Source organism: Balaenoptera borealis (assembly GCF_965194805.1).
Source record: "Balaenoptera borealis genome assembly, chromosome: 4".
In the NCBI taxonomy this organism is placed as follows: domain Eukaryota; kingdom Metazoa; phylum Chordata; class Mammalia; order Artiodactyla; family Balaenopteridae; genus Balaenoptera; species Balaenoptera borealis.
The window spans coordinates 149,368,908-149,386,385 of record NC_138861.1 but is presented as its reverse complement, the minus strand read 5'-3'; the positions used below and the strand labels follow the sequence as shown (position 1 = coordinate 149,386,385).

General features: G+C 52.7%; 1 protein-coding gene across 5 annotated transcripts in view; it reads right to left on the bottom strand.

The window, feature by feature from the left end:
* POLN (DNA polymerase nu) overlaps positions 1 to 17,478 on the bottom strand; it is a 177,576-nt gene that overhangs the window by 15,616 nt on the left and 144,482 nt on the right. For 3 of the 5 annotated variants that reach the window (XM_082390923.1, XM_082390925.1, XM_082390926.1), the window contains 4 exons: positions 11,761 to 11,843; positions 6,261 to 6,392; positions 1,537 to 1,647; positions 1,189 to 1,287 (listed from right to left, as the gene is read on the bottom strand). In XM_082390923.1, the coding sequence (XP_082247049.1) occupies positions 1,189 to 1,287; positions 1,537 to 1,647; positions 6,261 to 6,392; positions 11,761 to 11,843 (425 nt within the window). The remainder of the gene's footprint in view (positions 1 to 1,188; positions 1,288 to 1,536; positions 1,648 to 6,260; positions 6,393 to 11,760; positions 11,844 to 17,478) is intronic. The other 2 variants (XM_082390927.1, XM_082390924.1) reach the window with 1 other exon arrangement.

The following is a 17,478-nucleotide window of genomic DNA, read 5'->3' as shown; positions in this document are numbered from 1 at the left end:
GGCGGGATCAATCACATGGTCAGTCAGGCACTCTGGAGGTTCTGGCCAGCGTAGGGGACACGCTTGTTCCAGCGCCAGGCAAACAGTGGGTGTCTCAACAACCGGTTTGGATCACCGGAAACAGACTGAAGTTCAGGTTTCCTTTCCTGGCTTTAGGCTGCTCTAGCTGTTCAAGGCTCCTGAGGTTCATGAAGAAATAAAAGGCCCCAGTCAGTGGGCCGCCTTCCTCCACTGCAGGGCTACTCTTCCCACGAGCGCGGCAGGAACGCTGGACGTGCAAGTCTGGTCTCTGCGACTGACCTGCCGGCCGCGAGGGGTCTCAGCGCCACGGGGACCCTCTGCCGGGGCTGGGATGTCGGGAAGCTTGCTACTTTGGGAGGAGGGGCAGAGCCAAGAGAGAGGAGGTGAGGGGGCGGGGGAGCAGATCGCAGGTGGGCTGGGATGAGGGAGCAGGCCTGCCGGGCCCTGTGTCTGCCCAGGTGGAGGGACAGCTCCCTGGTGGGCACCGGCTCAGCTCAGCACGGACAACGGCAGGTCACTTGTCCTGTGCTGTCCCGGCTCAGCTGGGAGATCACCTCTCCGGGGGAGCTCGAAGCGTGGCCAGGCCTCCTGGTCAGCTCCCCACGTGGAGAGGTCGGCGTGCAGTTTTTTCTCCAAACCAGCTTCAAAGCCGCCTTGCACACGCCTCAGGGACAGAGGCGGGTGGTCGTGAGCCAACCACGGCCTTGCGTGAGAGAGCCGGCCTGAGACGCAGAGCCCTCTCCAGGTTGGAGGCTGTCACTGTGCTCTGCTCTCGTCTGGGTGGTCACCCCGGGGCAGGACCCGGGAAGATGCTACACTGAGCCCAGAGCCGGCCCCAGCCGTCCTCCCGCAGCTGCCACCCCCTCTCCTGCTCGCCAAGGCTGAGCTTAGCCGGGCAGCGCTGCCACACCGGCCTGTCTGCAGCACTCGCTGGGGACTTGGCCTTCCTGCTCCACCATCCACGCCTCGCACTCTGCGTCTGCTGGGCCCGGGCCACCCTCCTGCTGCAGAAACCCCTCTGGGGCTGGGGTCCTACCTCCAGTCTTCATCTCTGGGCCCAGGGACCTTGGTTCTCCATCCGTGACCACTGGGGTCACAGGTGGGGACGCTGCCCGACCCCCAGGCCCCCAAGGCCTCATCAGGACAGCGCCGAGCGCCGCCTCACACCTGCCCTCCACGCAGAGACTGTTGCTTTGGCCATTCTAAGGAAGACTGACGGACTCGTGGTGGGTGCGCTGGGGTTCAGACGCCTGCCAAGGATGAGGGCTGTGGCGGAGAGACCAGGCCGAGGGTCAAGGGACTGAGCTCCAGGTCTGGCCCTGGCGCCGGCCGGATGACCTCCTGGAGCCTGTCTCCCGTCTGGCCTCGTGGGGCGCGTCGCAGTCAGGAAGGGGACCAGGTGCTGAGCACCTGCCCTGCGGCTCCCAGCAGTAACCGCCAGGAAGACGAGAGCAGGATATACCCTGGCACTAATCTCCTGGGGCTGAAAACCGAGAAGCAGAGGGGCTCTGGCACCTTGCACCACAAAGTTCACCGCCTGCCGCTCTGCTTGAGCCCGGAGCTGCGGGTCGCGTGCACGGATCCTTGGCAGCGGCCTCCTCCTGCCCATGATGGACACCACGTAGCCTGCGTTACGTGAAGGAAGAGCAAGATGAGAGCGGCAGTGAGCGGGCGGTGCAGCGGCCCGCTGGACCCTCCCCTTCGTGGGCACAGCTGCTCTCAGATTAGGTCCTGGGGCCCCGCGGGCACCCTCCCTGCTGCAGCCGGAGCAGCAGCGCCGGAGCTCCGCCCTGAGGCCTCTGGGTCTGTCTCTAGGGCAGGTGGGTTCTGTGGTGGGAAAGCAAGGACAGCAGCAGAGTGGCCTTTGCTTGCCTGGTGGCATGTTTTGCACACTTTCTAACTCCTAGCTGTGCTTAGATCTGATGTAGGACAGGAAGGGCGGTTTTTACACTATAAAGGTGAAAAACCACTTGTGGTTCTTGGGGACAGAAATAATTCTGGACAGTGTGGCAGCTGGAATGGGGGAGAAAAGCATTAATCCTTAGTTCACTCAAGGAGGGGTCGATGGTCTGTGTCAGAGACCACATCCCTACACAGGAGGGCACATCCAAGCTTCGTGGGGCCCAAAGCTTCCAGAATTTGCGGTCCTCTTTAAGAAAATGAATGCAGAGGTGCTGCAATGGTTATGTTCCTGACCAGTGAGAACTCTGGTTTTACTAGGTGTTGGTAAGAACTAGATCCCCAACTTACACGTTATGTGTCTGAGGATTGGAAGAATTTCTCACATATGCAATAATTATAAAAATGACAGTGTGTTAAGCACCTGCTACAATGCCAGGCAATGTATAATTAAAGTCCCCTAACTGTGACAGGCAGCGAGAACAGGGAGAGCCGTGCTTCTGACTGGCACATTCCAGTCTCTGCCTCTGTGTGTGTCTGGCGATTTTTCCTTTTTTTTAATGAATTTATTTATTTATTTATTTTTGGCTGCGTTGGGTCTTCGTTGCTGCGTGTGGGCTTACTCTACTTGTGGCGAGTGGGAGCTACTCTTCGTTGCGGTGTGCGGGCTTCTCATTGCGGTGGCTTCTCTTGTGGCGGAGCACAGGCTCTAGGTGTGTGGGCTTCAGTAGTTGTGGCACACAGGCTCAGTAGTTGTGGCACACAGGCTTAGTTGCTCCGCGGCATGTGGGATCTTCCCGGATCAGGGCTCGAACCCATGTCCCCTGCATTGGCAGGTGGATTCTTAACCACTGCGCTACCAGGGAAGGCCTGTCTAGTGATTTTTGACTGGATGCTGGGTATTGTGCGTTTTATGTTGTTCAGTGCTGGGGTTTGGTGTTTTCCTTTCAAGAGTGTTAGGCAGGCCTAAGGTACTTGCAGATCGCCTGATCCTTTTGAGGCCCACTTTTAAGCTTTGTTAGGGTGGGTTTAGACCTACTGCTGACCTACTGCTGAAGTGTTACCCTTCTGGGGTCTCCACGGAACGTCTCAGATGTCCAGTGAGCACCCTCCATTCCAATGGTGAGAACCCAGGCATCCCCCGGCCCCGTGTGAACTCAGATCGTTCGGCCTGCTGCTCCCCAGAAACGACTCTGCCTAGTCCTGTGGAGTTCCACTCTCTGCACGTGTATCTTAGTATTAAGGACAGACGGCGGACTCCTCTGAAGGTTTATGGAGACTTTTTCTCTATAACTTCCTCCTCTCTGATATTCTACCTCGCAAGATCCAGTTGCCTTTGCCTCCCCAGACCCAATCCTTGTCTCCTCAACTCAGCGAGGCCACGGTAATCTGCTTGGGCTCCCCTCCTGCACGATGGTCTATGGCCCTAGACACAGGGTGTCAGAGGGCTCCCCTCCTTTGCTTCTGTTCTATCAGAGACCAGAGTAATAAACTGCCTATGATCCAGTGTCTGTAACAGTTGCTTCATATATTTTGCCCAGTTTTCTAGTTGTTTACGGTGGGAGGAAAGCCTGAACTTCTTTGTGGCCCGAAGTAGAAGCCCCTGGTTCCATACATGTCAAGTCTTGTTTCCAAGGCTCGCGGTGCTGGCGATTATAGTTCCCGTTCACACTGCGAGATGACCTCTGGCCCCGCACCTTCCTGTTACTGCACTCGGGAAGTGGGAAGGCATGGAAGGAATGCTCCCGGAAGCCATCCCTGTGCCAGGACGGCTAGCACCCCTCAACCATGCATGGAAAGAGCAACAAACCTCAGGAATACCCACACTGAGATCCGAACCAAATGAGTCACCAATTTGACTTCCCCTTAAGCCGGATTCAAAAAATAGCTGTGGCCACGGCAATGCCACATACCACGGAGAGGAGTACGGTGGAGGACGGTGGAGGGGAAGAGACAGCGTCTTAGTCAATCGCAGTTAAAGTACCCTGCTTTTGCCAATTTTACGAAAGATGTGGCCACGTGAACACACTGCAGGGCTCCTCCCGGGGCCTGGGAGGAGGGGCCCACAAGGAGGACCCTGAACTTACAGCTTCGTCAACGTCATGGTCAACCCGCCTGGCCCGCCTGGCCACCCCCCCCCTGGGCAGGTCAGTGAGCCTGCAGGGAGAGCGCAGGCTCACACCGCCTCCTTCCCTCCTCGCCCTGCCGTCTGCCTCTCACCAGTGGTCCCCCTCCATCCCACCCCGCGGGAGTTCCTGAGCTAACAGCCGCGTCACTGCTCCCAGGTGCTGGCTCTGATCAGTTCCCCTCCCGATCTCTTTTCCACACTCTTGCTGGAACAATCTGCGAAAAATGAAACCCAGGTTCTTTTCGTGAGCTGTGTAGCGCTGTGCAGAGTCTGGGCGCGCACCTGCCTCTTCCTGGCTCCCGCCCCTCCCTGCCGGCTCTCCTTGGTCTCTCACCTGGTCTTGCTCAGGTGTCACCTCTTTTTGTGTCACTATGGCCGACAGTCCCCAGGGCTGCCCTCTGCTGCTCTCTGCCTAGTGCCCCGGGATTCTTCCACACCCAGGATCCCATCTTTCTGACACTGTCTGGATGTACTTGCTCACTTGTGGGTTACGTTTCCCTGGATCGTGTCTCCAGGAGAGCCAGGAGCTCCTATCCCTGGTGCCAACACAGTGCCTGACACGGGTAGGCACCCAACAAACGTCTGTAGCGTAATTTAATGACAGTTGAGCATCTGCCCGGAAACGTAATTGCTGCGTCAAACGGCACTCATGCTTCACGCTGGCAAGCGTAAAGCTCCACGGCCCTTGGAGAAAGTTAAATGCAGGGCAGGGATGCAGAGCCGTGCAGCAGAGAGGCACTGGAGGGGCCGAGCTGCCTGGGGTGGGTCCCGGCCTGGCACCGCCTGTTTTGTTAGCTGTGTGAACTCAGGAAGCTACTTGACCTCTCGGGGCTCATTTTCTTCACCTGTAAAGCAGGGTGACGATGCGACCCGAGCTTCTGAGTTGCAGCGAGGATGATGTAGGCGGTTACGGGCAGCTGTGGACACCACGCCTGGCCACGCTGTGCGGCACGAGGGCCTGCGTCCGATTGTCCCTCCTCCCGCAGTGACCCTGGCTCCGTGCACTCAGCAGCGCTGGGTTCTATCATTGTTTTCACATTTCATAATTGATAGTATTTTATTTTTCCCAAGTGTGGGGCCCCAGCGAGGAGGCTGCAGGCGTCGACCCGGGCTCTGCAGCCTCCGCACGGCTCACCCCCAGGCCCAGGAGCCGAGGCCCGTGAGATGCTCGCTGGGGGATAGAAATGGTTTCCCGGCTTTCTCGAGCCCCCAGGAGGCTGCAGGAGCTGAGCGCTGACCCCGCACAGGCTGCTGTCGGGATGTGCGGCCAGGCCCGGGGGAGCCTGTGGGGCCGCCCTGCACTCACGGGCTCCCGAGAGAAAGGTCATCAGTGAGCCCCCAGGAGGATCCCGGGCCCCGCGGGATGTGCCAGGCCTCCGCGATCCCGCGTGCGCTGACTCTCCGCTTGCTCTGTGGCGACCACTGCTCTCTGTTCCGCGTCTGCTTCATGAGCTTCTTCTCCTACACTGATTTCCTTCCTTCTTGCTTCTTTAATCTACTCTGCTGCTGTTTCCCAAATGTCTTGTGCTGAATACAGTCATTTATGTTCAGAAATTTTTCTTTCTTTTTAAAACACTCTTTTAAAGAATTCCTTCATCTCTAAGTGAAGGTCAGCTTGGCCATGTCTTACAGTTTTTCACTGAGGTACTTATACTGTCATTTATTGCTAAAATGCTTGTCATTTGCTTGGGACTTCTTTTTAAAATCTTAAATCATTTAGGAGTGCAATGATTTTTCCAAATAGGCAGATGGATGGATGGCCACACGTATTGATATAAACTACCTTTTCATTCCTCTGTGGTCACAGAACATGTTCTATTTGATATTCTTTGAAATCTGTGACCAAATTGTGGCGAAATTTTGTAGATATCCCACATGCTTTTCCTAAGAACATAGTTCCCCATGTTTAGGTGCAGGATATCTCTCTCTGTGTATCTATCCATCTATCATTTCTAACTCAAGCTTAGTATTGTTGCTTCAAGAAGAGCCTGGCTCTGGACCCTCCTTACGTGGAGCCTTTTGGTCCCATTTACCCAGCAGGGGCTGGATGCTCACCCGGTCCCCACCCACCCAGCCCCCATCAACCCACCACCCTCCCCTCTGTTCATCCACCCACTGGAGGAGCAGGGCCTGGGAGACCACCTGGCTACTGCAGAGAGGGCACGGGAGAGGGAGGGGGACCTGCTGATGGCTTTGGCAGCAGCTGGCTGACCTGTCTGGTGACACCGGGCAATGGTTGCTTGGGTGAAGTCCTTGATTTTCTTGTACTTCTGCAAAAAGCTCTCCAAAAACTGGGCCGCTTCCTGAACAGGAACTCCAAGGCAAGCAGCAAGCCGCTCCTTCCCTGTGTAAGCAGAAGCACGATCAGAGGCCAGCCTCTCACCCAGCGGGTTCCAGGGACACAGGCCACCAGGCAGGGACCACCACACGTGGAAGTGAGCCCACAGAAGGGATCTTGGAAGACTCGGTGCGTCAAGGCCCAACTGGCACCACTGGTCTCTTCTGATTGGTCAGGATGGTGTCGGCTTTGGCTTTACACACCAAGTGCTCGGTGCCGGCCAGTCTGGACGGGAGCCTGTTAAACATTTATTTGTTCAACAATGTTGACTGAGGGCCTGGCAGGTGCTGCAGGTGAAGCCCTGGATGAAGGAGCTGTAGCCCCTGCTTGCAGCCTGTCCAGAAGGGGGCCTGTTTCCAGAACTGGGGGAGGCTGGAGAGGGCCGGCGAATAAAAGAGGAAGGGAAGTTTCCAGTGCCAAAATATGAGGAGCTCCCATCCTTGGAATGATTTTTTGAGACAAAAACTTTTGGTCCAGACCAATATTTGGTTCCTAGAGGGCGCAGGTGTTCTGGAGAAGCTTTTTATAGCAAGATCTCTGGTCAGGATGACTCCCGAGTTCCAGGATGACACCCCGAGTTCCAGGAAACACCCGGGTTCCAGGATGGCACCCCGAGTTCCAGGATGACATCCCGAATTCCAGGACGGCACCCGAGTTCTAGGATGACACTCAAGCTCTAGGCTGGCACCCTGAGTTCCAGGATGGCACCCCGAGTTCTAGGACAACACCCTGAGTTCCAGGATGGCACCCAAGTTCTGGGTTGGCACCCTGAGTTCCAGGATGGCACCTGAGTTCTAGGATGACACCCAAGCTCTAGGCCGGCACCCCGAGTTCCAGGATGGCACCCTGAGTTCTAGGACAACACCCAAGTTCCAGGATGACAGCCTGAGTTTCAGGATGACACCCGAGTTCTAGGCCAGCACCCCGAGTTCCAGGATGGCACCCGAGTTCTAGGCTGGCACCCCGAGTTCCAGGATGGCACCCGAGTTCTAGGCCAGCACCCTGAGTTCCAGGATGGCACTTGAGTTCTAGGATGACACCCAAGTTCTAGGCCAGCGCCCTGAGTTCCAGGATGGCACCCTGAGTTCTAGGACGACACCTGAGTTCCAGGATGGCATGCTGAGTTCTAGGCTGGCACCCCAAGTTCCAGGATGGCACCCCGAGTTCTAGGATGACACCCCGAGTTCCAGGATGGCACCCCGAGTTCTAGGCCGGCACCCCAAGTTCCAGGATGGCACCCGAGTTCTAGGATGGCACCCGAGTTCTAGGATGATACCCAAGCTCTAGGCTGGCACCCCGAGTTCTAGGATGGCACCCCGAGTTCCAGGACGACGCCGAGTTCCAGGATGGCACCCCGAGTTCCAGGACGACACGCAAGTTGCAATCGACTCCAGGTCCCGGGAAACCACTTGTTCGCCTTCTATCAGTGCAGATTTTCTTTTCATTATTTTTTGTGGTAAAATATATATAACATAAAGTATGCCATACTGTAAATTAATTTTGAGTGTTCCAGAATTTCATATAAATGGTGTAATAAATTATTTACTATAAATACTCCTTTGTATCCGGCTGTCTTCTTTCATTTGCCATAATGTTTTGAGGTTCATCCATGTTGACAGCTGTATCAATAGTTTGTTGCTCTTTTAAAAATTGAAGCGTAGCTGATTTATAATATTGTGTTATTTCAGGTGTACAGCAAAGTGATTCAGTTACACACATCTTTTCTATTGAGTATGGAGCGGTTATCCTCTTTCTTCATATGTTTAGTAATTTTGGATTGTATTCTGGCTATTGTATTATAAATGATATGTTGTAGACACTCTAGATCCTGTTATGTTTCTCTCAGCAGTGCTGATTTAAAAAAAACTTCAAACTTTGTCCCCCTGCAGTGAGCAGCAGCTGAAAGCTCGCATCAATCCTCTCAGCAGTAGCTGGGCTGTTTGAAGTCTGCCCTTTTCACGCACAGTCAGGGGTCAGCCAGAGATCTGGGCAGAGTTCAAGCCCAGAATTCGGGGTTCTCCTTTGACTCTCCTCTTTCTGAGATTTCTCCCTTCACTTTCCAGATTCACTGGCTGCCCTGACCTCTGTCCTCTGCTTTTTTTTTTTTCCCAATTAATTAATTAATTTTTATTTTTGGCTACTTTCGGTCTTCATTGCTGCGCGCAGGCTTTCTCTAGTTGTGGTGAGCAGGGGCTACTCTTTATCGCGGTGCGTGGGCTTCTCGTTGCAGTGGCTTCTCTTGTTGCAGAGCACGGGCTCTAGGTGCATGGGCTTCAGTAGTTGTGGCATGTGGGCTCAGTAGTTGTGTCGCACAGGCTTAGTTGCTCCGTGGTATGTGGGATCTTCCTGGACCAGGGCTTGAACCCATGTCCCCTGCATTGTCAGGTGGATTCTTAACCACTGTGCCACCAAGGAAGCCCCTGTCCTCTGCTTCTTGAAGCCAGTAAGACCCTGGATTTCTGTCGGAGTTTTAGCCACAGACAACACGGACAGAGGCTTGCCTTCAGGTGAAGAGCTACAAAACGGGAAACTCACCCTGTGCTATTCCTTCCTTCCAAGTGTTAGCCCACCTCCAATTTCTGTCTGCTCCTGGTCACTTTTCAGTACCTTTAGGTAGTTGTTTATTATACTTTAGCATACTTTCTAGCTGATATCTGTGGGAGGGTGGTCTGATCGGAGTGCCATGGCCACTGCCGGAAGTCACATTTCTCCTTCCGTGTCTACGGCTGAGAAGGAATTCCTTTCCCTTCCTCTGTAGAGCTGTTGGGATATCCCAAGGTCTCTGCACAGGAAGAAAGCCTGCTTCCGAGAGAAGCCGGTGATGTGGCAACTCTGAGAGAAGCAGAGATGGGCTGAGCCGGAGACCAAGGGTCCGGTCACTTCTCCAGGCCCTGGTCCTTATTCCCCATGCCCTTGCCGGGGGGTCTGTCACACTCTAAGGCCAATGTGCCCCTGCCCCCCAAGTAGGACAATGTTTGGCTCTGTGAGGGCTTCTGTTCCGTGCTTCGTGTTCCTGGGTCCCCACTTCCGACACAACTTCCCTTCACACTTTGATTCAACTGATCAGGTTCCTGCTGTTTCAGTTGTGAAAATGCAGGCCTGTCTCCGTGGGTGCACCCCTGAGAGCACGGATCCCCTTGGCGGGAGCGCGAGGTGCCCCCGCCTCATAGGTCCCAGGTGAACATACAGTTTGGCTTTCCCCACAGAGGGCTAATTGCCTGCTGTGTGTGTGTGTGTGTGTGTGTGGTGCAATTTTAAGCTTAGGAAGGAAATCTTCACTCCCTTTCCTCCACGTGCTCTTTGCCCCATGCTGAACTACAACAGCTTCTCACTCTTGTTTACAGCTCCAGGGCCTCGTGAGAGCCTGGCACTCGTGGGGCTCCAGGGATGCTGGCACAGGCCTGACTGGCTCCTGCACATCCTTTAAAACTCAGCCCGGCCTGGCGAGGGGCCTCCCCTGGGCTCAGCAGTTGTGCTGGACGTCGCCGATCACTCAGTGCCGTCCCCGCAGGCCTGCTCGTGCGTCTCATCGGACAAACGTCAGCCCCTCGGAGCAGGAGCCCTGGGGCCCGGCACACGGTGCACACCGGCGACGGGACGTGGGGTGAACTTAAGATGCGGCGGCAGCTTGAGGAGACTCCAGGGTCAAACTGACTCTAAGAGTAGCAGGAGCTCAGAGCAGGACGGGAGGAGCAGGGGTTTCTTCCCGGAGGAGGCACCTGCTGTCAGCGGGCCTGGGCGGGCACAGTGCTGGGCAGGCGGCTGAGCCCAGTGGGCTGAGGGCGGCAGTGAGCCCAGGGCCTGCGCTCCGGGCCGAGGTCTGCAGGCGGGCGGGCACTCCCATTTCGTGGGGGACAGGTCTCTGGTGGCAGAGGCCTGGCGGCTCCCAAGCCCTGGGGAGAGGGGCTGAGGGAGGCGTGGGGACCAGGCTGCCCGCGGGCTGGGGGTGCGTCTTCTCGCTTGTTCCGGTCCTGCTCTCCCTCTACGGCCTTTTGTCATCCTCACAACGACCACGACCCTGAAGCCAGGCCGGGGCCATGTGCCCCCAGCACCCAGAGCAGCCGCTTCCAGACCCCTCGTGTTTAGGTGAAATCACAGCATTGCAACCCACAGGAGCCAGGCGGTTGAAAGCTTCTCTGCTGAGTTTCCAAAGGGCCCCAGCAGCCCAGGACGCCCGGCCTTTCAGGAGACGAAGGCCCCGCTTCACCCACGAGGCAGACGCAGCCCGACAGGTGCACAGAAGCCCGCTGTCAGGTGGCGACGGGAGCGGCAGACACAAGGCCCGGGGTGGGAACCCTGTCACCGTCAGGGCTCAAAGCAGCGGCTAATGACTCATTGCTCATTTACAAAGTGGAGCTCTTTTCCTCCCCAGAAAATAACAAAGTGAATACTCCAGAAGGTGCCAGACCGACAGGAGCGAAGACTGACTCTGGGTGCACCGGGGAGCGGGGGCAGGGGGCGAGGCCCGCCGGCCAGAGACTGGAGCCAAAGCGCCCCTGCCCGAGTCCCGGCTGAGACCACAGCCCTGGCAGGTCTGAAGCGGGTTCCAGACTCATCATAAGCAGGTCGGTCACTCACGGTCCGGGAAGAGGCACTTTGGAAGCAGGTCATACGGCACCGCAGTCACACTGGAGAAGCCCAAGGTGGCTCCTACCTACAGCTGACTACGTTTGCCCAGGGTTTTGCGCTGGCAGCTCTTCCCTGAACGAACACAGGGTTCCTACGGCAGGGGGGGACCCTCTTCTCCGTGTCTTTACACGAGCCCTGCTCCTCAAAGTGGAACTGATCCAGGAGGGGCCTACAAAGGCCTGGCCGCCAGGCCACAGCCTCTCCTGACCCCCTCCCTCAACTCCCGAGGGGCGTCAGGCCCACTGATGCAGCAAGACCGAGAAGGAGAAAGAATTTAAAAAGCCCAGAGAGCCCACGGTCAGGAAGGGAGAGGAGAGGGCGGGAGAGGGGACGGGAGCAGGTTGCTCTGCCTTGGGTTCTGGGGCTGGAAAAGGGGAGGGGGATAGGGTGACGACAGAGGGCTCCTGGAGCATCTCAAAGCACAGGAGTGGTCCCCAGCAGGTGGTGTGATGTGGGGTTGGGGGAGGCTTTGGTCGGCCCTCACTTCTGCACGTCTACTCTCCGTGCAAAGGTTGCTGGGAGCCCTGAGGGTTAAGGGCGTGAGTGGTCTGACTGGTGTCTGGTGCATCACAAATACCACCAACATGTGTGTAGATAGCGGCACACAGGGACGCACAAAATGAGCTCCATGGGCTGAGAGTGATTTCTGTAAGTCACAGCCACATTTCAACGCAGGTGCACGACTAGAGCCACCTCCGCCTGGCCTACAGGTGACACCGAGGCCTCAGGCCTACCCGCAGCCTACCTGCTCCATAGACCACCGAATACACCACCTTCTTGGTCTGCTCCCTGTCTGCGTGCGTCACACGTTCTGGGGAAATGTCCTTCCTACACGGAAAGATGGCATGTTGTCAGGCACATTGGCACCTGTCTGCAGAGGTCCTCAAGGGTCCAGACCACATGTATCCCCTCACACCCCAAGAACCACTTCAAGGTCAGGCCTGTAGTACGGTAGGGGAGACAGTCAGCATCTAAAGCATCCGTGTCAGCCTGGCCCCTCCGAACAGATGCCAGCCAGGTTCTGGGGTACCCACACCCAAAACCTAAAAGCGGCTCCACCACCGGAGTGCCAGGCAGACAGGAGGAGGCCTGGAGCCTGGGGCCTGCCTGTGGGTGCTGCAGTAGGGGCTGGCTTCTGGACCTTCTGCAGGATTGGATAAGCAGCCTGTGGCTTGCCTCCTACAGAAGGAAGGGCCCTGTCCTGGCGTTCAGACAGAATAAGAACCAACTCCACACCCCCCAGCGTGCAGTCATGCCGCTCTGCAAAGATTAAAGCTGAGCCTGAGGAAGCACAGGGGCCGGCGGGCACCCGGGGCCCTCCTCCTTGCTAGGCCATCCTCGCCCAGCCATGCGCACACCCCAAGTCTCCCTGATGGAGTGAGCATGTCAGATTAGCAGAGACAGAGGGAGAGAAAAGGAAGAAAAGGGAGCCAGAAAAAGGAGCCTGTCCAACCTCTGTGGGCAGCTGTGTGCTGGGCCCTCTTGCAGTGCTGGCCTTCACTCGTGGCCACGGCGTGAAGCTTAGGATCTGTTCAGGGATTCGGAGTGTACGGGCCGCCCTGGGCCTGCACGTGGCTTCTAGATCTCCCGGTGCGCACGGGGCTTTGAATGCCCTATTTCCCAAAGACCCTCTCTCCCCAGCTTTTCCTCCCAAGCTTGCGGGCTCTTGTTTGCCTCGACTGAGGTCTCTTGTGGTTGACATTAGGATGTTTTCCAGCAACGCGGCCACTTTTCTGACTGGAGACAGTTCCGAGATGGGGAAACAATGCCCGTGTCAGTCCTTCGGGCAGCCCCCAGACGAGTTAGAACAGATACACACTATTCTTTGTGAATAAGGTCTGTCCCTGGAAGCAGGGACAGGGTCCCACTCTGGGCAGGAGGCTGCTGAGTCGTGGGAGTGGTGTGGGCCGAATGAAAACTCCACAGAGCCCTCCTAACTGTTTTCAGTTGCTTTTTTCTTGATTCAGAACTTGCTTGGTTGCTGTAAACTGCTGACTGTTTTTCAGCATTCTGACAAAGTTGGTTCTAACAGTTTTTGCTTGATTTTTGGATGTTTCTGTTGGTGGACAGGCCCTCAGAGCTGCCTGCTTCACCATTTTCATTGATGTCCTAGAGTTCATTCATTTTACCACCTGATTTTAAAGTACTGATGCATTTCTTTTTGTCCTTTTCCTTCTGTGTTAAGCTATGTTGCCCACTTTTTAAAATCCCACCCTTGAACTTGGTATTGTCAACAGCTGTATTTAGATAAGAAGCAAAACACCAAAATGTACCCAAGCCCAGAACAAATGTGTGTCAAGCCCTATGTCACCAGCCACCCTTGGTCCTCACTGAACTCCCTTTATTTTGGAAATCCCACAGGCCCTCCAAACCTGCTCAGGAAAGACATTGCTGAAAAGCTTACCTAAGACTAGCTTCCCCGTTACCTGCTCAGGGCCACCTGCAGTGACGGCAGATGAGGGCTCGGCCCAAACAAATGGGTCTGGCGACACTGCAGGGAGGGGACAAGGGAGGCATTTTGGAGCATGTGCCCCTCGACCAAACCACACTAGGGACGCCCTTAGCTCTATCCAGGGCTGGAAAGTTGTCTGAGGGAGCAGCATTAACTCTCCTGGGACTTGCTTCTTCCCAGAACCAAAGTGTGACAGAATGAATAGATGCTAGGGACATATATTGGACATCGTTCTGATAACAGAGAACATGCTTTCTCCTTGAGCACATGGGGCACACGCACAATAACACATCATGCACCAGGGCACACAAAAAACCTCAAAAGGCCGCACATAGTAGGAATATTAAAATAACACTCTGATCACAGTACAAGAAAACTAGAAATTAAAGACAAAAACAAAATCCCAAAAGCCCATCTAGCTAGAAATAAAACAAAACACTTCTATCAGTCAACTTTTGATTGAAGAGAAATATAAACAGAAATCACATAGTTTCTAATGAAAACACCATATGTCAGAACCAATGGATTACATTAAAACAGTGTGGAAATTTCATAACCCTAAATGCCTATATTAATAAAAATTACAGAATAAAAGTATATGAATTAAATAAACACAAGGGAAAAAAACAAGAAAATCAAAAGAATACACAAGCAGTGAAATAATAAAGCTAGAATAAAGATGGGAGCAGAAATTAATGAGAAAAAGAAATTAAGTAGAGAACAGCAAAACAGATCATTAGTAAATAAAAATCCTAGTTCTTATAGAAAATAAACCATTAGCTAGTTTAATCAAAAGGGCAAACACAGATATACAAAATAAGAAACAATGGGGGAAAGTAGCAGCAGATATGTAGGAAGTTAAAAAAAAAACCTTAAAAATTATTTTGCACAATGCTATGTAAGTACATTTTAAAACCCAGGTGAAATGGACAATTTCTTAAGAAAACACAGTTATAAAAACTGACTCCAGTAGAGATGAAAGTTAAACAGACCAATGTCTATAGAAGAAATAGAGAAAATTATTAAGGAACTATCCCACAAAAACACCAGGCTCAGATGCTTTCAAAGGAGAATTCTATCAAACCTTTAGAGACCAGAGAGTCCCCATGCTGTACAAATTGTTTCAGAGTGTAGAAAATGAACAAAAACTTCCAAATTAATTTTATTAAGAAAGTATAACAGTTATACCAAAACATGATAAAGAGAGCATACAAAAGGAAAATTATACTGCCTATGAATATTGATTTTTTTCTTTAAAAATCTTAAAATTTATTCAAAATATAAAATTTATGAATATTGATTGATGTAATAATCTTAAATAGAATATTTGCAAACAGAGTCCAACTCCACATTAAGAAAATAGCACCTCACGGCCAAGCAGAGTTTATACCAGGAAAGCAAGGCTGGTTCAGTGTTAGGAAGTCCATTAATATAATTCACCAGATGAATACGACTAAGGAGAAAACTACATGCTCATCTACATTGTTGCTGAAAAAAACCCTGTGACAAAATCCAACTCCAATCCAATCCAATCCTACTCCTAGGAAAAACTCTTGAGAAAATAGGAATAGCTGGATACTTCCTTAAACTTACAAAGCAACACACCTCACTCCTAAAGCTAGCTTCTTATCCTGAGGAAGCTCCACGGCCAGGATACCCACTACCTCCACTATTTCACGTTGTTCTGAAAGCATAGTTGATCCTCAAAGAACACAGGTTTCAACTTTGTGGGTCCACTTATATATGTATATTTTTTTCAATAAATAGAGTGAAAATTTTTTTGGAGATTTGCAACAATTTGAAAAACCCGGAGACGAACTTTGTAGCCTGAATATTGAAAAATATTAAGAAAAGGTTAGGTGTGTCATGAATGCATAAAATACATGTAGATAATAATTTAGTTTATCATTTGCTACCATAAAATGGGCACACATCTATTATGAAATGTTAAAATTTATCAAAACGTAAGCACACAAACACAGAACGTACACGGTGCCGTTGACAGACAAACGTGAAGCTGCAGTATGAAATCATCCCTGCGTGAATGAACTGCGGTGCACCCTGTGCTGCCATTAACGATTTCCTGGTCTCCTCCTGTTGCTACTGTGCTGAGCTCAAGTGTTTCAAGTGTCCACTTAAAATGCCCCGTGACGCTGGTCACTTCCACGTGAGGAGTTTGTCTCTCCAGTAAATCGGGAACCGCAGTAGGGAGTGATCTCTCATGGTCCGCACACATCTTTCATCATGTTTAGCGCCGTATCGTAAGCCCTCAGTAACACCATGGAGCCCACACGGAGTGCCGCTAGTGCTGCTGGACGTGCCCCCAAGAGGCAGAGAGAAGTGACGTTATGAGAAAAGGTTGAATTGCATGATATGTACAGTAGATCGAGGTCTGCAGCTGCGGTTGCCGCCATTTCAAGATAAATGAATTCAGCCTAAGGACCGTTGTAAGAAAACAAAAGGAAATTCGTGAAGCAGTCGCTGCAGCTATGCCAGCAGGCACAAAAACCTTGGACTTTTCGCAAAATACCTCTTTATCTTGTATTGAAAATGCACCTTGTATGTGGGTGCAGGATTGCCATAGACTCTAATATGATTCAAGAAAAAGTGAAGTCATTACATGACAACTTAAAGCAAAAGGAAGGTGAAGGATCTAAAGCTGGAGAATTTAATGCCAGCAAAGGATGGTTTAATAATTTTAGTAAAAGGATTGGCTTTAAACATGTAAAGATAACAGGAGAAGCAGCTTCTGCTGACCAAGGGGCAGCAGACGAGGTCCTAGACGCTGTTAAGAAAATCACTGGGGAGAAAGGATATCTGCCTGAACAGGTTTGTAATGCAGATGAAAGTGCCTTATTCTGGAAAAAAGTGCCACAAAGGGCACTCACCAGTAAAGAGGAAGTGAACAGCAGGATTTAAGGCAGGAAGGGAAGGGCTGACTCCTGTTTTGTACGAGTGCAGTCAGGTTTATGGTCAGGACTGCCCTCCACCGATCACGCTGCTGACCCCCGAGCCTTAAAGGGAGACGATGAACAGCAGCTGTCAGTCTTTTGGTTGGACAAGAAGAAGGCCTGGACAATGAGAGCCCTTTTTCGGGATTGGTTCCATCAGTGCTTTGTCCCTGAAGTTAGGAAGTATCTTGCCAAGAAGGGACTGCCTTTAAAGTTCTTTTGATACTGGGCAATGCCCTCCTGGCCACCCAGAACTCCATGGGTGCAACCCCGAAGGTGTCAAAGTGGTCTACTTGCCCCCGGACACAACGTCTCTATTTAGCTGTTAGATCAGGGGCCATAAGGACCTTTGAGGCTCATTATACACGGTGCTCTATGCAAAGGATCGTCAATGCTATGGAAGGGAACCCTGATAGAGACAACATCATGACAGCCTGGAAGGGTTACACCATTGAAGATGCCATCATTGTTACAGAAAAGCTGTGAAAGCCATCAAGCCCCAAACAATAAAATCCTGCTGGAAAAAACTGTGACCAGGTGTTGTGTATGACTTCACAGGATTTACGGTGGAGCCCGTCAAGGAAATCATGAAAGAAATTGTGAGCCGGGCAAAAAAAGGTGGGGGGTGAAGGGTTTCAGGATACGGATCTTGGAGAAATTCAAGAGCTGACAGACACCACACCAGAGAAGTGAACAGAAGACAACTCGATGAAGATGAGAGCTTCCCCACCAGCGCCAGCCAAAGAGGAAGACATAGAAGAAGCAGTGCCAGGAACAAACTGACGTTAGATGACCTGGCAGAAGGGCTCCGATATTCCAGACTGCTTTTGACTTCTTTCGTGACGTGAACCCCTCTATGAAACTGAAGCAAATGTTGGAAGAAGGATTGGTGCCATATGGAAACATCTTTAGAGAAATGAAAAAGCAGGAAAGTCAGGCAGAGATTACGCTGTATCTCCGTGATGTTACACTGGGTGTACCTGCCTCTCCTGCCTCCCCCCCCCCCCACCTCTGCCACCCTAGACAGCAAGATAACCCTCCCCGCCACCGCCCTCCCCAG